The sequence below is a fragment of the Bos javanicus genome, chromosome 1 (assembly GCF_032452875.1).
Source record: "Bos javanicus breed banteng chromosome 1, ARS-OSU_banteng_1.0, whole genome shotgun sequence".
NCBI lineage: Eukaryota > Metazoa > Chordata > Mammalia > Artiodactyla > Bovidae > Bos > Bos javanicus.
Window position 1 is genome coordinate 41725057 of NC_083868.1, and position 25797 is coordinate 41750853.

The window sequence follows — 25797 nt, forward strand, 5'->3', positions numbered from 1 at the left end:
AAAAAAGTAAGAGAGTTCCAGAAAAACATCTATTTCTGCTTTATTGACTATGCCAAAGCCTTTGACTGTGTCGATCACAACAACATGTGGAAAATTCTTAAAGAGATGGGGAGTATCAGATCCCTGACCTGCCTCTTGAGAAATCTGTATGCAGGTCAGGAAGCAACAGTTAGAACTGGACATGGAACAACAGCTCAGTTCCAAATAGGAAAAGGAGTATGTCAAGGCTGTATACTGTCACCCTGCCTATTTAACTTATATGCAGAGTACATCATGATAATCACTGTGCCACATCAAGCACAAGTGGAATCACGATTGCCAGGAGAAATATCAATAACCACAGCTATGCAGATGTCACCACCCTTATGGCAAAAGTGAAGAAGAACTAAGAGCCTCTTGATGAAAGTGAAAGAGGAAAGTGAAAAGTTGGCTTAAAGCTCAACATTCAGAAAACTAAAATCATGACCTCCAGTACCATCTCTTCATGGCAAATAGATGGGGAAACAGTGGAAACCGTGGCAGACTATTTTGGGGGGCTCCAAAATCACTGCAGATGGTTACTGTAGCCATGAAATTAAAAGATGCTTACTCCTTGAAAGTTATGACCAACCCAGACAACCCAGATATTAAAAAGCAGAGACACTACTTTGCCAACAAAAGTCCATCTAGTCAAAACTATGGTTTTTCCAGTAGTCATATATGGATGTGAGATTTGGACCATAAAGAAAGCTGAGTGCTGAAGAATTGATGCTTTTGAACTGTGGTGTTGGAGAAGACTCCTGAGAGTCCTTTCCATCCTAAATGATATCAGTCTGAATATTCATTGGAAGGACAGATGTTGAAGATGAAACTCCAATACTCTGTCCACCTGTTACGAAGAGCTGACTCATTTGAAAAGACCCTGATGCTGGGAAAGACTAGAGGCAGCAGGAGAAGGGGACGACAGAGGATGAGATGGTTGGATGGCATCACTGACTCAATGGACATAAGTTTGAGTAAACTCTAAGAGTTGGTGATGAACAGGGAGGCCTGGCCTGCTGCAGTCATGGGGTGACAAAGTGTCGGACATGATTGAGCAACTGAACTGAACTGATAGTATTATGCTATACATTTTTAATTATTTTGTTGGAAATGGCTATTCATTTACGATATACATGACTGGGGAAATTTGGTTTAACCATTACAGCTGATTTCCTGACTATTTGAGTATGAGAGTTTCTTTCTTGGACATGGTAAATTTCTGTAGAATGCTTTACCTTAAAATTTATGGATATAATATTTATCTATTGCTTATAATGAGCTAGGAAACAACTGATACATTATATAAATTATTTTTCACATCCCAACAGTTAAGGTCTATTATCATCTCCATTTTACAGATGAGTAAATTCAACTTACAGTTGTTAAATAAGGCAATATATTTCAACCAGTGAAAGTGAAAGTCCAAGTCATGTCTGACTCTTTGTTACCCGATGGACTGTATAGTCCATGGAATTCTACAGGTCAGAATACTGGAGTGGGTAACCTTTCCCTTCTCCAGGGGATTTTAATATACTTAAAAGAAAAAATCTTATATTCAGATAATATTGGTTGAAATAGGATCTAAATTATAATGGCAAAAGTCCCCAGTTTTATCCTCAGTGATACACTCAACATCATTATGTATATTAAAAATAGTTAACAAATATGTTTAAACTGTACTTAATCTCAACCTTATTCTTTGTCCAGACTATTTCTTAAAATCATATGTCTTCACAATGTAGTGTTTCCTCCTTTTACCACTACCACTCTTCTTTAGTTGTTAAATATTCTCCAGATCGAGGCCTTAGTCTCCCAACTGGTCCTAACACTTCACATCTCACATCTCTTTAATACATTTGGTGCACTGTTAGAAGACTCCAGTTTAAATAAACTTGCATCCTTTTTTTCAAATGTTTCTGTATCCATTAATTAATATAAACTTCTTTAAGTTGTCTTATAACTTTTAATAACCATCCCCCTTTACTTTTTTTTAATTTTATTTTATTTTTTAACTTTACAATATTGTATTGGTTTCACCATATATCAAAATGAATCCGCCACAGGTATACATGTGTTCCTCATCCTGAACCTTCCTCCCTCCTCCCTCCCCATACCATCCCTCTGGGTCATCTCAGTGCACCAGCCCCAAGCATCCAGTATCCTGCATTGAACCTGGACTGGCGACTCGTTTCATATATGATATTATACATGTTTCAATGCCATTCTCCCAAATCATCCCACCCTCTCCCTCTCCCACAGAGTCCAAAAGACTGTTCTATACATCAGTGTCTCTTTTGCTGTCTTGTATACAGGGTTATTGTTACCCCCTTTACTTTATATCTCTCTTCTTTCCACTGTTAGTTCTTCATTTTATCAAACTTGGCATCCTCTCCATACTTGGGAACTTGTGATACTCAGTTTCATTTCCAGATCATTTTTCTTTCATTCTTAATCTTATTCTACCTTTCTATAGGAAAAAGTGCAGTTAAAATGCCACATCTCTAGGACAATTTAATCTACTCCACCTGACATTAATGTGTTTCTTCTTGAAACACCAGGCATTTATCATCTGTCCCATTTGTGATGTAATCACATAGTGACTAATATCATCATATAACTTGAAGTGCATAGTCATTACCTCTTCAGGGACTGGGTCTTATACTACCTGTACCACTGACTTCTCTATTATATGTTGAATGAATAATAACTGCAGACATTTATACATTTACCAAAGTTGCTCCACTTGAGTATAGTCAAAGGTGATTGTACTTGAAAATGCACAGCAGGATCCTCTATGACCCACCTCCCAGAATATTGGAAAAGAAGCAAAAATAAACAAATGGGACCTAATTAAAATTAAAAGCTTCTGCACCACAAAGGAAACTATAAGCAAGGTGAAAAGACAGCCTTCAGAATGGGAGAAAATAATAGCAAATGAAGCAACTGACAAACAACTAATCTCAAAAATATACAAGCAACTCCTACAGCTCAATTACAGAAAAATAAATGACCCAATCAAAAAATGAGCCAAAGAACTAAACAGACATTTCTCCACAGAAGACATACGGATGGCTAACAAACACATGAAAAGATGCTCAACATCACTCATTATCAGAGAAATGCAAATCAAAACCACAGTGAGGGACCATTTCACGCCAGTCAAAATAGCTGCTATCAAAATGTCTACAAGCAATAAATGCTGGAGAGGGTGTTGAGAAAAGGGAACCCTCTTACACTGTTTGTGGGAATGCAAACTAGTACAGCCACTATGGAGAACAGTGTGGAGATTCCTTAAAAAACTGGAAATAGAACTGCCATATGACCTAGCAATCCCACTGCTGGGCATACACACTGAGGAAACCAGAAGGGAAAGAGACACATGTACCCCAGTGTTCATTGCAGCAGTGTTAATAATAGCCAGGACTTGGAAGTAGCCTAGATGTCCATCAGCAGACAAATGGATAAGAAAGCAGTGGTACATATACACAATGGAATATTACTCAGCCATTAAAAAGAATACATTTGAATCAGTTCTAATGAGGTGGATGAAACTGGAGCCTATTATACAGAGTGAAGTAAGCCAGAAAGAAAAACACCAATACAGTATAATTAACACATATATATGGAATTTAGAAAGATGGTAACGATAACCCTGTATGCGAGATAGCAAAAGAGACACAGATGTATAGAACAGTTTTTTGGACTCTGTGGGAGAGGGTGAGGGTGGGATGATTTGGGAGAATGGCATTGAAACATGTATATTATCATATGTGAAATGAATTGCCAGTCCAGGTTCGATGCATGATACAGGATGCTTGGGACTGGTGCACCGGGATGACCCAGAGGGATGGGATAGGGAGGCCGGTTCAGGATGGGGAACACATGTACACCACATGTGGCAGATTCATGTTGATGTATGGCAAACCAATACAATATTGTAAAGTAATTAGCCTCCAATTAAAATAAATAAAGTTATATTAAAAAAATAAAATGCTGCTGCTGCTAAGTCACTTCAGTCTTGTCCAACTCTGTGCAACCCCATAGACAGCAGCCCACCAGGCTCCCCCATCTCTGGGATTCTCCAGGCAAGAACACTGGAGTGGGTTGCCACTTCCTTCTCCAATGCATGAAAGTGAAAAGCGAAAGTGAAGTCTCTCAGTCATGTCCGACTCTTCAGGACCCCATGGACCTGCCTACCAGGCTCCTCCATCCATGGGATTTTCCAGGCAAGAGTACTGGAGTGGGGTGCCATAACCTTCTCTGAAATGGTTTTTGCAACAGCACTTTTATTTTTATATTAATTCTACAGTTTGTAAAGGTGCAAAAAATGAAAATTACATATGCATTTAAATTAAAACATTCAATCAAACGAGAGCTGAATATGTTCATCAACATGACAATTTGAGGCAAGAGTTCTAAAATTGCAGGTTTCAAAATAAAAGCACATACTAAATTTAGGATAAATTTTCTAAGTAGTGCTTGAATGAGATATTTCTTTAATAAGGGATGCAATAAAGTATTATGTTAATTCCAGGTGCTTTGCAAGTGTTCCTGCCCCGTTAAAAAAAGCTGTATCAGATTATTAATAATTTTGTAATATTAACTATTAAATTACAAACTAATAAATTTGTAATATTAAAATTTTGGTTTTATAAGTCAAAGAATATCAAAGACCACTAACTTAATCAATTATTTAACAAATACTTATTGAGCACCCAATATGTACTAAGCAATGTGTTAGAGGATGAGAATTTTAACACATATATATATTTTATTCTTGCAAGTGTTCACACACTATTGACTAGGTCATGGAATCAAACCACTGCAAAGAAAAAAACCTGCTATAATGTAGGCATGTGTAATATTGTAATATGCACTTGCAACAGAGAGCACAGACAGACCAATTTGTGTATGTTCATAGAGCAGTCACTTGGTCCAATAGCTTCTTTGATCTTAGTGTGTAGAATGTCCCAATTTAAGGAAATCTGAGCATCTGAACCACCAGAGAAGCCCATGTAAGTGTATAAAGTAGATTAATTAGAGTTTGGAATTGCATAAATGAAGGTCAGCTAAGAATTGCTTTACTGTGTTTAAAATACTTATAAATATGTATACAGAGGATTTACACAAAACGATATATACAAAAGAATTACACAAAAATTTTGCATGTACACAGCTTCTGATTAATGGAATTTATAGCTCTGTAATAGCAAAGTTCTTCTGTGGTTCCTAGTTTTCAAATAAAAACACTTATTACAAGTTCATGAAATGTTGTAACTGGTTTTATAGTCCACTCCTGTTTGTCATGAAAACTGGATTATCCAAACACCAGCTTATATATGATCTGCCTGGGTGTAAATACATACTGGGAAATTCAGGCTCTGGCCAAGAGCATTAATATATGGAATGGTTCTACTTGTGTAGAACTAGATATAAGCCAAATAAAGAGGCCATATTCTGATCAGACACATGACATCTGTGCATCTGTAAAACCTGCACATCTTAGTTTCTGCTGATCAAACAGCCATATAGAGCTGGTGAAAGCAGTGAATCACAAGTTATGAATCTTGAGTGTCTGCTGTTGCTGCATAGAACATTTCACCCTTGACTGCATCCTTGTGATCCATAAGAACCTGTCATATCCAAACCATACTGGATCAATATTGGTACTCTACTCGTACTAGATAGGAGACGCTGTTCCAGTCTGCTTCAATTCAGTATTTACAGAACATTTCAGTGAAATGTAAACCAAGATTTTGTAAGTTATTTTAAAATATTAATAGAAAGGAAGTAAATAAAGTACTATTTAGTATACCATCAGTTGTTATTCAACATACAAACATGGGAATAGAACCAGGGATCAAGATTGAAGAGTAGGAAGAACCTGAGCTCACCTCCCCCAGCAAACATCAAAATTAGAACTATATATAGAGCAAATATTACCAAACAGGGGTCATTTTGTCTGGTGCACACCAAGCCAAAACACTGGGACAGCAGAGTTTACCCCAAAGAGAGAGTTTATTCACAAGGCAGCCAAGTGAGGAAATATAAGAACTGGTCTCAAATCCACCTCCTGAAAGCCAGAGGCTCAGGGTTCTTATGGGATAAAGAAAAAAGAAGCTAGGAGGTCTGAGGCATGAGGCGTGTGGGGAAAGGTGATTGAAAAAAAATGTGATAATTGCTGTTCTGTGCAGCCATAAGGAATCCACAGGCCTCTACATATTCAAAAGAATACTTGTGCATGCCCAGTTGAAAAGTTAGTGATCTTAACTAGCACAGCCAAACTAGACACTGGTGCTGCTGCTGCTAAGTTCCTTCAGTCGTTTCTGACTCTATGCGACCCCAGAGACAGCAGCCCATCAGGCTCTCCCATCCCTGGGATTCTCCAGGCAAGAACACTGGGGTGGGTTGCCATTTCCTTCTCCAATGCATGAAAGTGAAAAGTGAAAGTGAAGTCGCTCAGTCCTGTCCGACTCTTAGTGACCTCATGGACTGAAGCCCACTAGGCTCCTCCGTCCAGGGGATTTTCCAGGCAAGAGTACTGGAGTTGGGTGCCATTGCCTTCTCCAAAACTAGACACAGAGGACTCCAAGTTCAGGAAAACAGCTTAGGCAAACATCTTATCATTTATGCTCCATGTCACGTGGAGGATTTGCATGTCTTTTGTAGCAGGAATTACAACGACCTTGATTACTAAAGGTGGGTTACAGGTGAAATGAGTGTAACTAACGATTACCGATGGTTTTACTCACTGAGAATAACCTGAAGATTATCAACAGCTTTACAACCAAAGCTGTACAGGGAAAAAAAAAAAAATCATGGAGTCTAGTAGAAGGGATAGAAGTCATCTAGTGGAGGCCTGCACCCTGCATGGATGACTCAGAAGAGGAAGGGACTTCACAGGGCCATGGATTCATGCTTCCTAGGGGACAAGGGTTTTGAGCCACATATGAGGAGCCCTAGCAACAGGTGAATGGATAAAGAAGATGTGGTATAATACAAATATATATATATATATATATATATATATATATATGCATATATGGGAGTATTACTCAGCCATTAAGAAGAATGAAATTTAGCTGTTTGTAAAAACATGGATGAACACTGAAAGTATTAAGTTAGTGAAAGAAGCCTGAGATTGAAAGATAAATATTGAATGGTTTCACTTATAGGTACAATCTAATAAAATAAATGAAAGAATATAACAAAACAGAAACAGACTTATAGAGAACAAGTGGTTACCAGTTGAGGGATGAAAGGGAAGACAGGAAGAGTAAGGGAAGAAAATTAAGAAGTACTAAGTACTGGTATAAAATTAAATCCAATGATGTAATACAGTCAGTACAGTGAACATGGCCAATACTTAACTTTATATGAATTATAAAAATATTAAATAACCATTGTACACCTGAAACTAATATAAGTGAACTATACTTAAATAAAACAATTTACAAACATCATTACAATATTAAATATGAAGTAAAATTCAAAATATCATTATGAATTTCAGGTACTACAGTTTAACTATAAAAAGGAGGGCTACATATGGTGAAAATACATTGGAAATTTCCATTCACAATTCAGCCAATGATGTAATGTAATCATCTCAAGTTTGTATGGAAAATAGGAAGTGATATTGTCTGAATTCTGACTTAAGGTGTTATAGATTCAACAATAAAGTTTAGAAATTTTAAGTCATATTATAGTATTTTATCTTTATAATTTTTAAGAAAAGCAGATAAACCTTTTTGAAGATCTGCTCTGCTAAGTTTTATATTCTCACATAATTTCAACTAATAAGTGTATTAATTATATATATATAATCCATACAACTTATGTTTGATCCTCTGCTCTGTGTATAGTACTGTCTCAGTGCAATGCCATACATAGAAACCTTATTTTTAAGTAATTTGCAGTATACTGGAAAAGACATGCCTTTTTATACCAAACTAGAAATAGAAAATATCAAAATGTAGAATTCAGGTGATAATTTTACTGGTAGGTTACAGAGGAAGAGAAAAAACATAAATATTGCTAGGAGTAAAAGTATGTATATATAGTATATATTTGTATGTGCATGTTTTTGTATACACATTTATTTTTATATAGCTATGAGCATTGTTCCAAAGTTTAGACTTAAGAATCAAAACCCTGTCTTCAAATCCTGACTTGTTCATCTATCATCTCTGTGACATGGAACAACTATTAAAGACTTTGTTTCTTCATTTGTACAATGAAAATATTAATATTTACATCACGGAATATTTTGTAAGAGTTAAATATAGTAATGTTTATAAAATACCAATTTGTCATGGACAATAAATTGTGATTATTATATCAATATGCTTAGTAATTCTTTAAAAAGAAATTATCTTCTTGTTAGTAAAAAATTTATAGCATATTGTTTAATAATTTTTATATTAGTTTTTTACACTATTCAACTATAAAAATACCAAAAATACATGACAGCAGGACATTCACAATTGTCAGATTGAAGAATGGATTGTAAGTTTGTTGCTAAGCCAGCAGAAAATATGGTTGTCAAACTTTACCGATGTGTCAGAGTACATGAGACTTAGAGCAGTGATGAGTGAGTTTGATCAAAATGTTGAAATCACACATACAGGCCATTTTATGATGAGTCTATTCTTCAATTCTATGTTGAAAGATAAAATGTCTTGCTTACTTTTTTTCATAAAATGAAGAGTTATGTGTACATAAAGCATTTTTTATGAAAAAAAAAAACATTGTGGAATACATTTTTATTTCTAGTGGTCTGAATAAAGCTATATTTATTTTGCTTCTTACCAAAAAGGAAAGTTCCCAAGAGAACATAAAGCCATCAATTAAAACTATCTCTGTCAATTAAACCCCACAAAAGTGTATTTTTAGGTACAGCTGTTATTTATAACTCAAAGACCATCACTGATTGTCCTTTAAAAGTTATGGTTCATGGTTCAATCTTTCACTGCCCTAGATAACAAAGCAGGCATGCTGTTCCAAATACAACAGGTACATAATGAGAACTAAATATGATGAGAACTAAAGAGATAGGAATGGAGCTAGGCTTTAATTTTTGGTTCTTCCACCATATGACCTTCAGCAAGTGTCCCAGGCTCTCAGATCTGCATAAGAATGTCCCCCAAACTTAGTGACTTTAAACAACAAAAAACGTTTGTTTTTACTTATAAATTTGAGCAAGATTCAGCTAGGACAGTTCATCTCTGTTTCAGGCTGCATTATCTGGGGCAGCTTTACTGGGTCCTGGACATCTACGTCCCAGGTATCCCAGTAACCTGGCTGACAGTGTGGTGATGGCAGATAGCTGGGAGCTCAGCACAGCCATGCACCAAAGGCCTAAGGTCTCCACCTGGGCCTCTTCATGGCTGCTTGACGTTCCCCTTGGCATAGTGGCTAGCTTCTAAAAGTAACCATCCCAAAAGAAACAGGCAGAGGCTCTATCATCTTTTATGACTTTGCCTAGAAACTCACTGTAATTACAAATACACCCAAGATTAAGAGGAAAAAACATAAGCCTGAGCTTTTTATGGGGAAGGGTCAGTCAGTTCAGTCTCACAATTGTGCCCAACTCTTTCCGACCCCATGGACTGCAGCACACTAGTCTTCCCTGTCCATCACCAATTCCCAGAGCTTGCTCAAACTCAAGTCCATCAAGTCAGTGATGCCATCCAACCATCTCATCCTCTGCCGTCTCCTTCTCCTCCTGCCTTCGATCTTTCCCAGAATCAGGATTTTTTCCAGTGAGTCAGTTCTTTGCATCAGGTGGCCAAAGTACTGGAGTTTCAGCTTCAGCATCAGTCCTTCCAATAAATATTCTGGACTGATTTCCTTTAGGATGGACTGGTTTGATCTCCTTGAGTCCAAGGGACTCTCAAAAGTCTTCTCCAACACCATGGTTCAAAAGCATAAATTCTTCTGTGCTCAGCTTTCTTTATAGTCCAACTCTCATATCCATACATGACTACTGGAAAAACCATAGCTTTGACTGGATGGATTTTTGTCGGCAAAGTAACATCTGCTTTATAATGGGGCAGAGTATCTATCAACATTGTCAGAAGGAAATGCAGAGTGAGAAGTATTGTTGGAGACATTTTGGGAACACACAGTCTACCATAGCAAGGTGTTATACTTTGCTTAATTTCAGTTTCTTCATCTTCATAATAATATGCTAGGCACCCTTCTGATGACTACGTGTATTAATTCATTAAATACTCACATTAACCTCTAAGTTAGGTGCCCCATTTTACAGGTGAGAAAAAAGATGCACAGAAAAATAAGCTGCCTGAAGTGACAGGGTTAATAAAATACAGGAGAATTCAAAGCCATGTAATCTAGTTCCAAAGGTCACACTCTTTATTATCCTTTGTAACTAATTTTTGTATAGAAAATTATATAGAAATGTATAGAATTATAAAAAAATGTAAAGAAAAAGTTTTGCACAACATGAGACCTATTCTGAATGCTTAATAATTATAAATGGTTTTGCTGTAGCTATTATTACTCTTGTATCATACAGTGGGTCACAGTGTTTTCTCTTTGACAGTGGTTTTACTTACTCAGAAAAGTAGATTTACTCTGCCTTAAGGAATATGCAAAAAAGGGATATTGACAGAAAAAGTTGAAAACTGATATTACTAGATGTCTAAAAAAATAGTGAAATAGAAATAAGAATCTGTGATAAGAGACTAAAATTTTAAACAGCATCTTATTTCAGAGTACCTCAAAATAAGATGATAGACTCAGTAGGCACACTTTTTAAAAGCACTGCTAAATAGCAAGGAAGTAGTATTCTGGCAGGCTTTATTTTGGTTGACTAAAATACACCTAGGAACACCAAAGGAAATAAAAATAGTATGAGAAAATGAATTTTAGGACACTTAAAAAGTGCTATGTATTTTTAGGAAAAAATGTGGTTAGCTTTTTATTTTGTGCCATTATTATTATTAGATTCTATTCAAACTGGTATAAAAATAAAAATGGTGTATAATCCTAAAAACTGCTAACATAAACCTTTGTTCCCCACACCTTAACTTTCAGAATAAAAACACTTACCTTACTTTCATACTAAAAATGGCTTTAGACTTTTAATTCCACATGTCATCAGTCTCAGACTATTGAAGTATTGCTGACATTATTTTCCTTGTAATGCTCTGTTCTTGAAAGTTCTTATCTGTCAAATAAAAACACAGTTTAAAATTATTTTAATATAAATTATTAATCTGTGAATGATAAAAAATGTTGAGAGGCAAAACTAAGATCTGTGTATCTACTTTATGCTAGTTAAAGGCAACTTACGTGGGTTTGCAGTATATATGCCTGTTTATGTTATAATTTTTGTGTCTCATAGACAAACAAATAAAAGAAGTGTCTTTCTTCTATAGTGATGTCATCTCTTTTACCTAACCAAAAGTTTAAAACTTCTAGTCTGAGACCTGGGTAGTAGTCTTTTGGTTCATTTCTCAAAGTCTTTGGTATGTTGAAAAGAATCAGTTCCAAGTATGTGCAGTTTGGAAACAAGCCCAGAAGTTCATAAACAAGTATGGGACTGCTTTCCCAGACTCTGGTCTCTCCGTTTTCTTCCTAGTACTTTCTGAATCCCTCAAACTCCTCTTCAAGGTCCTTTGTCTAGAAAGCTAGCTGGGGCTTTCTTTGTTCTACTCTGCTGTACACTTCTGCAACTGGATCTACATCCAGAACCAAGTGAGAGGAGGACAGAAGGAAAAAAATGCAATGAAGGTTGACTCCACCCTCTCAGAACCACAGCTTCAGTGAAGGAGGAAGAAGGTTTTTCCTTCTTGGGAATTTTGTCTTCTGTGAGCTCCCATTACTGACCACCACCACCAGCCTACAACACAATTACTTGAGGTCTGGGCATGAGAGAACAGGAAAAGAGAGAGAGAAAGAGGGAAGGGATTTCCATATTCCTAATTGTCTCCTGAACATTTCCCACTTCCAGAGACAAGGTGAGCTGGAGCTCTGTGAGCTGTTGGCCACTTCCAGGTGTCCAGTCCATTCAGTTGAGGCTCCAGCCCAAGCACCGGGGAAAACAGGGAGGAGACAAGGGGGAAAGACTGGCAAATTCATAACCAGCTTGGTAGTACCACAAATTTGGGGTTTCTCCATTAGACCTGGTTCTACTTACTTTTCCGAGCCCTCACAGTTGCTGGGGTGGGGAAGTGGGGTGGTACTGTGTTCAGATTCAAGAGAAAGTCCACTTTAAACATTTCTTTGGTGGAAGTAAGAAATTAGAATTCACGACAGGACAGTTTATGTATATTATCTTCATGAGGACTTTATAGTAGCTCCCCTGCAAGGAAAATTAGGTTGAATATCTTGAAGAATAATCCACATTTTATTATTAGTAGACTCGTATTTGGTCTTGAAATTTTCCTTCAGTATTTATTAAGAGATTAATCTGAAAAACAAAATATTTGTGCTTATTTAACCTTAAGTTTTAGGGGTTTTCCTTTTGTTATTATTTTTCAATTATCTGATCTTCCCTGCCTTCTCTGCTTATATGACAGCAAATTTTAATTTTTATGACTTCAGAGTAATATCTAGGAAAACAGTAATGAGACTGCCTATCCCAGTTTATTAAATTTCCTGAGTTCTAATGTTTTAGAAATGATGCACATCACATATTTTACTAATAAGTCATTCAGGTTTATCTAAACTTACAGACTATTGAGCACCTATGAGGGAAAAGCAGTCAATTATATTAATATTAGCTCCTGTCAGACAATACACAATTGAATATTTCATCATATGGTAAGAAGTGCACAGCATGATATGCCAACCAGGATTTCTCATGGTTCCTTGTCTTAAAGTTCTCTGATAGTAGAGAAAACCTAAAAACATTGCTAGTAATATATAGCTTGCTCTGCTAAAGCGCTTCAGTCGTGTCCGACCCTGTGCGACCCCATAGACGGCAGCCCACCAGGCTCCTCCATCCCTGGGAATCTCCAGGCAAGAACACTGGAGTGGGTTGCCATTTCCTTCAATGCATGAAAGTGAAAAGTGAAAGTGAAGTCACTTAGTCGTGTCCGACTCTTCAGGACCCCATGGACTGCAGCCTACCAGGCTCCTCCACCTATGGGATTTTCCAGGCAAGAGTACTGGAGTGGGGTGCCATTGCCTTCTCCAATATATAGCTTAACAATTCAATTTTTGAAATATAATATGTGTAGGACAGATCATACATTTCTTGGTTTTGTTTTAGCAGACCAACCTCTGTGTGTGTATGCATGTGTGTGTGTGTGTGTATGCATGTGTGTGTGTGTGTGTGTGTGTGTGTGTGTGTGAAATACTACTCAACTATATTCCTATCAATACCCAGAGAATTTAATTTTCTGAAATTTCAGGTATCAATAAGCAAAATTATATGGCAAGGTATGTACTTCATTAATATTAGTGTTATTTCAATAACTATACTCATTGTATGAACCTTTAATACATGCTATTCTATAAAAATTATTTTGTACTTTTTAATGTATAGCCCACCTTTTATTGTTATTTTAGGCAACCACTTAAAGTTCTTCAAATCATAAATGTATTTTTTAAATAGGCTGTGTATTAGATTATTTATTATTTTGTAATTATATATTTATATGTTTTACATAGTCTATATTTATATATTTTACACATTGTATATTTACATATTTTGCATTTTATAGATCCCTGCTGCCAAATTGCATTGATTTTATTTTTTAGCATTCATGATACTTTTATCGGTAAGTAAATGGCAACAGAAAATTAAAAAAAAATCATTTCATAAATATTTCATCAATAATTTTGTAATTTGATTATTCTCAATTAAAGGTATTTACTTCAATTATAGAATTAGAAATTTAGTGAAGTGTAAATTTTGTAAAATATAGTTGATTGAAATATTTATTTATCTCCATTCCCTCAGCACACTTCACCAAAATGAGTAAAAGAATATAGAAGGTTTACACTAACAAGGGCAAAGCAGGGGAGGAGAAAACACATCACATGAGAATTATCAGCATGTCAACAAAACTGCAGAAAATGAAAATCAAATGGAGGCCTGATAGCTCACTTAGCGATGGAACTAGTATGACTGCCTGTGGGGAGAGAAGCTACTTTCAATTTGTGCTGTTCTGTTGGGTATATACCAGTGAGTGGCATTGTCAGAAGAAATGTGTATGTTCCTCTGTAGTAGATACTACCAAATAATCCCCCCAAATGGTAGTGTCACTATAAACTAAAATATAGCATTACTGTATATCTTCTTTATTCATTCTTTCATTGACAGAGATTGACTTTTTCCATATCTTGGCTATTGCGAATAACGCTGTAATAATGCTGTAGTGCAGGTAACTTTTTCATATCCTCTTTTCATTTCTTTTGAATATATACCCAGAAATAGGATTGCTGGGTCACTTGGTAGGTCTATTTTTAGTTTTCTGAGAAACAGCCATACTGTTTTCCATTTTGGCTACACTAACTTGCATTCCCACCGACCAGTACACAAGAGTTCCCTTTTCTCTACATCCCTGCCATCAGGTATCTCTTCTCTTCTTGATAATTGCCATTCTAACAGTTGTAAGACTACATGTCATTCTGGTTTTCATTTGCATTTCCCTGACGATTAGTTGTATTCAGCATCTTTTCCTGTACTTGTTGGCCATTTGTATGTCTTCTTTAAAGAAAGGTCTTTTCAGTTCCTCTGCCTATTTTTTAACTGTACATTTTTGTTGTTGTTATTATTGAGTTATGTGAGCTCCTTATATACTTTAGGTATTATCAGTTTATCAGATATATTATTTTCAAATCTTTTGACCCATTCTATCAGTTGCCTGTTCATTATTTTTACCTGTTTCTTTTGCTGTGCTGAAGCTTTTTAGTCTGATGTAGTGCTACTTGCTTTTGTTGCTGGTGCTTTTGCTGTAATATTTTTCTTTTTTTAATCATTGCCAAGACCAATATCAAGATGTTCCTCTATGTTTTCTTCTAAAAGTTTTACAGTTTCAAGTCTTATTTTTTAGTCTCTACTCCATTTTGAGTTAACTTTTGTGAGTAGTGTCTCAGTCAGTCTGTTTAGTTGCTCAGTCGTGTCCGACTCTTTGCGACCCCGTGAATCACAGTACACCAGGCCTCCCTGTCCATCACCAACTCCCAGAGTTCACCCAAACTCATGTCCATCGACTCTGTGATGCCATCCAGCCATCTCATCCTCTGTCGTCCCCTTCTCCTCCTGTCCCCAATCCCTCCTAGCATCAGGGACTTTTCCAATGAGTCAGGTCTTCGCACGAGGTGGCCAAAGTATTGGAGTTTCTGCTTCAGCATCAGCCCTTCCAATGAACACTCAGGACTGGTCTCCTTTAGGATGGACTGGCTGGATCTCCTTGCAGTCCAAGGGATTCTCAAGAGTCTTCTCCAACACTACAGTTCAAAAGCATCAATTCTTCGGCGCTCAGCTTTCTTCACAGTCCAACACTCACATCCATACATGACCACAGGAAAAACCATAGCCTTGACTACACGGACCTTTGTTGGCAAAGTAATGTCTCTGTTTTTTAATATGTTGTCTCGGTTGGTCATAACTTTCCTTCCAAGGAGTAGTGTCTAGTCAGGTCCAGTTTCACTTTTCTGTCTGTGGTTAACCAGTTTTCCTTACAGCATTTATTGAAGACACTATTCTTTCCTGATTGAGAATTCTTAGCTTCTTTGTCAAATATTAGTTATTTATTTGGGAATTTATTCCTGGGCTCTCTATTCTGTTCCAGTGGTCTATGTATATATTTTTTATACTGATACTATACTGTTTCAATTTGTATAACTCCATAGTATAGTTAACTTCCCTGGTGGCTCAGATGGTAAAGCATCTGCCTACAATGTGGGAGCAGAGAAGGCAACGGCAACCCACTCCTGTACTCTTGCCTGGAAAATCCCATGGACAGAGGAGCCTGGTAGGCTACAGTCCATGGGGTCACTAAGAGTTGGACATGACTGAACGCCTTCACTTTCACTTTCATGCATTGGAGAAGGAACTGGCAACCCACTCCAGTGTTCTTGCCTGGAGAATCCCTGGGACGTGGGAGCCTGGTGGGCTGCCGTCTATGGGGTCACAAGGGTCGGACACGACTGAAGCAACTTAGCAGCAGCAGCAGCACAATGTGGGAGACCCGGGTTCAATCCCTGGGTCAGGAAGATCCTCTGGAGAAGGAAATGGCAACCCACTCCAGTACTCTTGCCTGGAAAATCCCATGGATGGAGGAGCCTAGTAGGCTACAGTCCATGGAGTCACAAAGAGTTGGACATGACTGAGCGACTAAACTTTCTATAGTATAGTTTGAAATCAGGAAACATGGAAGAAACACAAGCTGGAATCAAGATTGCCAGGAGAAATATCAATAACCTCAAATATGCAGATGACACCACCCTTATGGCAGAAAGTGAAGAGGAACTACAAAGCCTCTTGATGAAAGTGAAAGTGGAGAGTGAAAAAGTTGACTTAAAGCTCAACATTCAGAAAACAAAGATCATGGCATCCGGTCCCACCACTTCATGGGAAATAGATGGAAAAACAGTAGACACAGTGTCAGACTTTATTTTTCTGGGCTCCAAAATCACTACAGATGGTGACTGCAGCCATGAAATTAAAAGACGCTTACTCCTTGAAAGGAAAGTTATGACCAACCTAGATAGCATATTCAAAAGCAGAGGCGTTACTTTGCCAACAAAGGTTCATCTAGTCAAGGCTATGGCTTTTCCTGTGGTCATGTATGGATGTAAGATTTGGACTGTGAAGAAAGCTGAGCACCGAAGAATTGATGCTTTTGAACTGTGGTGTTGGAGAAGACTCTTGAGAGTCCCTTGGACTGCAAGGAGATCCAACCAGTCCATTCTGAAGGAGATCAGCCCTGGGATTTCTTTGGAAGGAATGATGCTAAAGCTGAAACTCCAGTACTTTGGCCACCTGATGCGAAGAGTTGACTCACTGGAAAAGACTCTGATGCTGGGAGGGATTGGGGGCAAGAGGAGAAGGGGACAACAGAGGATGAGATGGCTGGATGGCATCACTGACTCAATGGACGTGAGTCTGAGTGAACTCCAGGAGTTGGTGATCGACAGGGAGGCCTGGCGTGCTGCGATTCATGGGGTCACAAAGAGTTGGACTCGACTGAGCGACTGATCTGATCTGATCTGATCTGATGCCTTTAGCATTGTTATTCTTAGAATTGCTTTGGCTATTTGGGGTCTTTTGTGGTTCAATGAATTTTAGAATTGTTTTTAATATCTCTGTGAAGAATGCCATTGGATTTTTGATAGGGATTGCATTGAATCTATAGTTGGTTTGAGTAGTATGGACATTTTAGTGAATTATTGCAGTAGAGGAATATGGGCTGTCTTTCTGTGTGTTTGTGTTGTCTTCAGTTTCTTTATCAAAATATTGTAATTTTCATTGTAAGGCCTTTCACTTATTGGTTAAATTCATGCCATTTTATAGTTTTTCAGCTATTGTAATGTGACATTTATGTTCAGGTCATAATTGATTATATATATACAACAAAAATGACAGGGACTTCCATGACAGTCCAGTGGTTAAGACTTTGCCTTCCAATGCAGAGGTTGTAGATTCAATCTTAGGTTAGGGAGCTCAGATCCCATATGCCTTGCAACCAAAAACATAAAACAGAAGCAATATTGTAACAAATTCAATAAAGATTTTTAAAATATTCCACATCAAAAAAATCTTTTTAAAAATGACACACATGACATTGATATTGCTAATAAATACTGCTTATAAGTTAATAAAATACAAGCAACCAGTAGAAAATGAACAAAGGATATAAAAGAATTCATAACCAAAAGACCAATAAAAATATGAAAAAATGTGCAATATTAGTGGGATTTAGGAAGCTTCAATTGAAGTAACAATATTTAATTCCATGTGTTGTCAGAAGGTAAAGGAGTCACTAATAATTATAGGATTAGTAGGGGGAAGATTAGGGTGCTCAATTACATTTGTTTGACCTTTTGAAATATATTTAGAAATGTAACATAGAAATAAGTGTTAAATTATACATATACCCTGGCCCAGAACTCCTACTCTTAGGAACGGAAATGTAAGTATCAACATGGGGATGTTTACTGCAGCATAGTTTATAAAGTATTTCTTTCAAGTAGGCGATTGTTGATACAAATACTGCAGATATATTACAATGAATTACAGCCATTGACATGGAGAAATTTTCATGCTATAGTTGATAATTGATAAAAATAATCTAAAGTTTATTGATATTATCTCAGTATTGAAAAATCAACAGTATGAAATCCTTCAGTTCATACATATGTAAACATACATCTACACAACAGCGTGTTGGCATTTTAGGAAAATAATATTTGAAGAAGGAATAAAAGGTACGAATAAGCAAAATTTCTAAATGACATTTAAAGTAAATATCCATACAAAAAGCATATCTGTTATGTTATATTAGATGCATGTTATATTCAAAAGCATGAATATTTTGAATATAGAAATAGATACCACAGTGAATGTTTAACCTGATCGTATATATCTGAATAACTTCTCCTAAAAGAAAACATTGGAAACCACTGAATCAAATAATACTAAACTTTCCTTCTGCAGTATTGACATAATGTTGGGAAACATTCCTATTTTTGGTGGTTTGTTTTTCTTTAGAAATGAAATGTACATACTCTATAAATAGAGAAAAAGGAAGTGGTAGACAAAGAAGGGATACATAAGAAAATAATTTAAAAGTTCTGAAGATTTAGGTACTGATGCTTTTGAATTGTGGTGTTGGAGAAGACTCTTGAGAGTCCCTTGGACTGCAGGGAGATCAATCCAGTCCATTCTGAAGGAGATCAGCCCTGGGATTTCTTTGGAAGGAATGATGCTAAAGCTGAAACTCCACTACTTTGGCCACCTCATGCGAAGAGTTGACTCATTGGAAAAGACTCTGATGCTGGGAGAGACTGGGGGCAGGAGGAGAAGGGGACAACAGAGGATGAGATGGCTGGATGGCATCACTGACTCAATGGAAGTGAGTCTGAGTGAACTCCGGGAGTTGGTGATGGACAGGGAGGCCTGGCGTGCTGCAGTTCATGGGATCGCAGAGAGTTGGACACGACTGAGTGACTAAACTGAACTGAACTGAACTGATCCCATTTTTAACAGAAATACAAACAAAACCTAAAACTACTGACTAAAAGATAAATAGAATGCTCATTCCACTTACAAAGTAGCCACATATTAGACATCAGTGAATTAATTATTATTCATTCACTCATTTAAGTTTTCAGGCATCTATAATAACTATATATTCAAAATATGCTAAGAATTGTGCATATAAGAAGACTAAAGCCCATGTCTAGCTTGTGGCAGTTACAAAAATTTGAGGTGATAATATGATCAGTTAGTTGTAATGTAATATGATTCCCCATTGTATAACTTAATTTTGAATAACTATTTCATTCGTTAATATTAGCATGTATTGACTTTTCTGTGTATGTGTGAACTGAATTCCAAAGTGTATAATTTAAAATGTGTTGTACATGTGCAAATAAAATAATTCTAGCAATAATCAAAAAAAATTGTTTTTCCTGTGTTCACAGCTTGCAGACCAGGATTCTATAAAGCGTTTGCTGGCAACATAAAATGTTCTAAGTGTCCTCCACACAGTTTAACCTACGTGGAAGCAACTTCTGTCTGTCAGTGTGAAAAGGGTTACTTTCGAGCTGAAAAAGACCCACCTTCCATGGCATGTACCAGTAAGTCTGTCAATTTTGCATTTGAAAATCCTATTTTCAATCCTTTTGGTCTCTTTATTCTAAATTTAAAAGAAAGAAGTGGATATACAAAATTCTGTGTGATCAATGTTGCTTGTCTTTGATATTAGTCAAGGAAAAGTTTCTCTTTCTTAGTATAATTATTTGTTAGCCGCTTACAGAGAATGTATGTTTTCTCAAAAATCACATTGATTCCTGACATGCCACCACCAGCCCTGGTTTGGAGACCTGGCAAATTTTTCTTAGGCATAATTTGTCCTTAGGAAATCAAAGCAGCTAAAGGTTTCTTTGAGGATTTATAAGCAAAAGTTGTGTTACTTGCTTTAACTCTTGAACATTTAAAGGCGCATCACTTTAGGGCCATCAAGTTTGCTGTGTCAGGGGAGCTTCAGTATGGAACTCTGAAAGTCACTGTGCTAATGTTATACAGGAAAGTTCAAGTTTTACTTGACATTTGTCTCTAAAGGGAAGATATTTTTGAGTTTATCCACATTTCACCTTTCACTTTCTCTCCCATTGTTGATTTGAAACCAATAGAATATTAAATCTAAATGTGAAGGTCATTTTAATGCATGCCCCAAGAATTTTAAATTAGTAATATTCTCCTATTATTAAAGTATCATAAATTATATGTACACTTTAAAAATAAAAATGAATATATTGATATTAATGCATTGCTAAGCCATGCAAAAGTAAAATGTCACCTCTTAGTTATAAAAGTCTTATTAAATACATAAATAAAATATAGTGAAATTTCACCCTTCTTGATGAATTGGTGCCACAATGTTGATTATCTTATGTAATTTCACAGGGGCTGAAATGGATTAAAAATACGTAATGCCACATATTCCTCAGAGACAATGGATATGTTACATTTCTTTTAAATGATGCAGTTTATAGATTTGTGTACGTTACTACAATCTTATACAATATAAAATACTTTTATAGAATACACTTAAAAATACAACATGTTTATTAGTAGATACAATTTTTGCTTTCTGACTATAAATACTGAGTGACTACTTTCTTCAGAAAAATACAGCATGAGAAATTATTAGCTAGATTTTTTTTTCTAGGAACATATTCTAAGCTTATAAGTAGGAAAAGAGAAATTCTCAATATCATTTCTTACCTAATTGTGGAAATAGTTTTGAATAGGAAAATATTTCTCCTACTGGTAAATATTTGTATGTATGTATGTATATGTAGGTGGTGGTGTTTCAAATGGTTACAGTTCTGCCTGGGAAGTATCCCTAAAAACCTACATCAGAAACTAAGTAGATGCCTAGGTGAGTGATAGAAGGGAATCTGCTCTTTTTATTTTCTTGAAAAAAGAAAGTGTTAGTTGCTCAGTTGTGTCCAACTCTGAGACCCTGTGGAGTGTAGTCTGACAGGTTCCTCTGTCCATGGGACTTGCCAGGCAAGAACACAATCCCTTATCCAGGGGATCTTCCAGACCCAGGGATCGAATCTATGTCTCCTGCATTGCAGGCAGATTCTTTACCATCTGAGCCATTAGGAATTAGAAGGCCATGAATAGACGGATTGACAAAGTGAAGGAATACATTGTTTCCCACCAGTATAACCCTTAGTGAGGGGTCAGAGTAGGGAGTTGGGGAGGATTAATTCTATGGAGTGAGACTATTAAGGAAATAAATATGGGATACAATAAAATCTACAAACCTCAGTCATTGTTGAATCTAATATGTATACTTAACTAGCTTAACATTGTTAAGTTTCTTGAATTTTTCTCTCTTTAAAAACTTTTTTTTTAATATTTGATGTTGTAAATTATGTTTACAATTATGTTAAACTGCTTTAGCTATACTAAATGGAAGCATACTTTTGGTCATCATTGGGCAGAGCTTTGACAGGGAACAGCATGCTGTACTGCCATAGGGATTAAAACAGAAACTCAAACAAAGGTGAAAAGTTCTGTCAGCTCTCCCGAATTCGAGCCACTGGAAACTCCCCTCTAAAGGCTTCTCTCTGCTACTTTATTGAATACGTCTTTATCTTAATTTTAGCCAAAACTTACAATGGTGTACTAGTAAATTCACCATCTTTTAGAGTCAAAGTATCTGAGTGTGAATCTTGGCTTTGGTACTGTAAGAAATATAAATTTGAAGTGGTCCATTTTCAAGACAAAGTAACTAGCTCTGAAGTAGCTAAACTTGCTGCTTCTGCTGCTGCTGCTAAGTCGCTTCAGTCATGTCCGACTCTGTACGACCACATAGACGGCAGCCCACCAGGCTCCCCTGTCCCTGGGATTCTCCAGGCAAGAACACTGGAGTTGGTTGCCATTTCCTTCTCCAATGCATGAAAGTGAAAAGTGAAAGTGAATTTCATGGGATTTTCCAGGCAAGAGTACTGGAGTAGGGTGCCATTGCTAAACTTGGGAACATGACAAAGTTGAGGCCTGGATTCTTTAGATAAAGTTAGGGTTGGGGAGAGAGATCAGACTGGATCCTAAAGAGATAGGATCCACCCATTGTCTGTGCCCTGCCTCTCAGTTCAGTTCAGCTCATTCGCTCAGTCGTGTCTGACTCTTTGCGACCCCATGAATTGCAGCACGCCAGGCCTTCCTGTCCATCACCAACTCCTGGAGTTCACTCAAACTCACGTCCATCGAGTCGGTGATGCCATCCAGCCATCTCATCCTCTGTCGTCCCCTTCTCCTCCTGCCCCCAATCCCTCCCAGCATCAGAATCTTTTCCAATGAGTCAACTCTTCGCATGAGGTGGCCAAAGTACTGGAGTTTCAGCTTTAGCATCATTCCTTCCAAAGAACACCCAGGACTGATCTCCTTTAGGATGGACTGGTTGGATCTCCTTGCATTCCAAGGGACTCTCAAGAGTCTTTTCCAACACCACAGTTCAAAAGCATCAATTCTTTGGCGCTCAGCTTTCTTCACAGTCCAACTCTCACATCCACACATGACCACTGGAAAAGCCATAGCCTTGACTAGATGGACCTTTGTTGGCAAAGTAATGTCTCTGCTTTTGAATATGCTATTTAGGTTGATCATAACTTTCCTTCCAAGAAGTAAGCGTCTTTTAATTTTATGGCTGCAATCACCATTGGCAGTGATTTTGGAGCCCCTCAAAATAAAGTGTGACACTGTTTCCACTGTTTCCCCATCTATTTGCCATGAAGTGATGGGACCAGATGCCATGATCTTCATTTTCTGAATGTTGAGCTTTAAGCCAACTTTTTCACTCTCTCTCTAAACTTGACTAATGTCTTGCAGACTTGACACAGTTCAATGGCACCTAGAGGCTCCCTAAGAAAACAGGATGTTGGGCTTTCTTACTAGCCAGAAAGCCTTTGTTGAAAAATGCTTTTTCCCAATGAAAAGTTGGGAAGGAAGAAAGAAGGGTACCCTATAAGGAAATAATGAAACTTAGGCGAAGTCCGCAAAAATTGTACACTACATAGTACACAGCCAATAAGGAACTGGGTGGGGGGAGGGTGGAAACCTGTGAGTTAGGGAATAAATTCCATGTTGTATTCGCTCTGGGTGTGCCTACCCACCAGACACCGGATTTTTCAAGACCTTAGTTAAAAACTCGCACTTTCGCTGTACTTCATGTATACAAGTCCACCCATTGGTTTTGGGCTGTTGAGCATGTTTCTTACAGGTACTTACTAGCTATATGGTTTGGGCAAATTATTTAACCTTTTAACCTCTGTTGCACCATTCTTAGTGATAACAATGCCTACCTCATTCTGTTGTTATTTATAATTATTAAATAAGTTATTATTTTTAAAAGTGCTAAGAATAATACCTGGGTTTCCCTGGTGGCTCTGTGGTGAAGAATTCTACTGCCAATGTAGGAGACTTGCCAAAGATCAGAGTTCAATCCCTATGCCTAGCCCACAGCAGCTGCTACATAAGAGTTTAGTACAGAAAGCTGTTCTCAATTCATTTTGAAATTGTTTTTGGTAAGTTGGTGTTCAATCTATTAAATACTTTATGTTGGTAATATTATTCTGAGATCACAACTTCTACCATCTGAATTCCTACAAATTGAAGAAATGTTCTGAATTTATAAGACTTTTACATAAAATATATTAAGTCCACTAACTCTATGGATATCTGATGTAAATAAATATTTTTTGAATTATACTCTGACTAGGTGAGAGAGCCTAGCAATTATTATAATACATGCAGAACAAGCAAAGATCATTAACTCCAAAGCATCATACTTCCTATGATTGAAAGATTAGATTGTTAGGAAAGGAAAATGAAAAGCCAATGAAAAAGACAAGCCAAGAGGTCATGGAACAGTTAGATTTAAAAGGACCAGTCCTGCACCAAGATGCAGGACTTTTGAGGCCAAGAGTCATATAAGCAGCTAACCTTTTCATTTTTCACTAACTACAAAAAAAAAAAAAAGCCAAATTCTAATAGATTTTTAGTAGCTGGAAGCTCACTTAACTTATAGATTGTGTGTCTCTGAATTAGCCGTTCTTTAATCACCTTTATTCCAATAATATTGTCTAAGAGTCAGAATTTATGTCAGGTAAACAATGACATCACCTTCTGCTGTTTTTGACTTAGCATTTGAAACCATGCTTTCAGAGAATCTTCCAGGCATTTAAGAGGAGGCTTTATTTTATTTTATTTTTTTTAACTTGGTATCATGGGCAGGGGAAATTTCAGTGATTGAGTTTAAAATAAAATGGAGGACCAAAATATTTAAAATGAATAACCAACACATTTGGCTAGTAAATTCCCTAGTGGTGGTGGTTTAATCACTAAGTCGTGTCCAACTCTTATGACCCCATGGACTGTAGCCTGCCAGGCTCCTCTGTCCATGGGATTCTCCAGGCAAGAATACTGGAGTGGGTTGCCATTTCCTTCTCGAGGGGATCTTCCCCACCCAGGAAACGAACCTGCACTGCAGGCAGATTCTTTACCAACTGAGCTATGAGGGAAGCCCAAATTCCCTAGTAGGGAAAGAATTCCTAGGTAGCTGTTGCCTGTAATCATATGAGTGACAGGATTTTAAGGACCTGAAGAGCTCTTTCCCTGTTTCTTAGCACTATCTTCAAAACAACAGCAACCCTTAAGTTTTTGGTACAACACAGCATATGCTTTCACCTTTAAGAGTTTTATAATTTCTTTGGATGTTCACTATAGAGATGGGTACCTTTTTATCTTTCATTTTTAAATTTTTAATTGGAGGACAATTGCTTTACAATGTTGTTGATTTCTGCCATCAGTCAATTCAGTTCAGTCACTCAGTAGTGTCCGACTCTTTGTGACCCCATGAATTGCAGCACACCAGGCCTCCCTGTCCATCACCAACTTCCGGAGCCTAACCAAACCCATGTCCATGGAGTTGGTGATGCCATCCAGCCATCTCATCCTCTGTCGTCCCCTTCTCCTCCTGCCCCCAATCCCTCCCAGCATCAGAGTCTTTTCCAATGAGTCAACTCTTCGCATGAGGTGGCCAAAGTAGTGGAGTTTCAGCCTCAGCATCAGTCTTTCCACAGAACACCCAGGACTGGTCTCCTTTAGAATGGACTGTTTGGATCTCCTTGCAGTCCAAGGGACTCTCAAGAGTCTTCTCCAACACCACAGTTCAAAAGCATCAATTCTTCTGTGCTCAGCTTTCTTCACAGTCCAACTCTCACATCCATACATGATCACTGGGAAAACCATAGCCTTGACTAGATGGACCTTTGTTGGCAAAGTAATATCTCTGCTTTTTAAAGTTATGACCTACCTAGATGTGCTATCTAGGTCATAACTTTCCTTCCAAGGAGTAAGCGTCTTTTAATTTCATGGCTGCAATCACCATCTGCAGTGATTTTGGACCCCAACAAAATAAAGTCAGCCACTGTTTCCACTGTTTCCCCATCTATTTGCCATGAAGTGATGGGACCAGATGCCATGATGTTAGTTTTCTGAATGTGGGGCTTTAAGCCAACTTTTTCACTCTCCACTTTCATCAAGAGGCTTTT

The 25797-nt window shown here is 37.3% G+C and overlaps 1 protein-coding gene across 13 annotated transcripts in view; it reads left to right on the forward strand.

Annotated features, from left to right (window-relative positions):
- EPHA6 (EPH receptor A6) overlaps positions 1–25797 on the forward strand; it is a 1025466-nt gene that overhangs the window by 420982 nt on the left and 578687 nt on the right. For all 13 annotated transcript variants that reach the window (XR_009740373.1, XM_061435761.1, XM_061435945.1 and 10 more), the window contains one exon: positions 19651–19806. Coding sequence is in view for 12 of the 13 variants with exons in the window: in XM_061435761.1 (XP_061291745.1) it covers positions 19651–19806 (156 nt within the window). In the remaining variant the exon portion in view is untranslated. The remainder of the gene's footprint in view (positions 1–19650; positions 19807–25797) is intronic.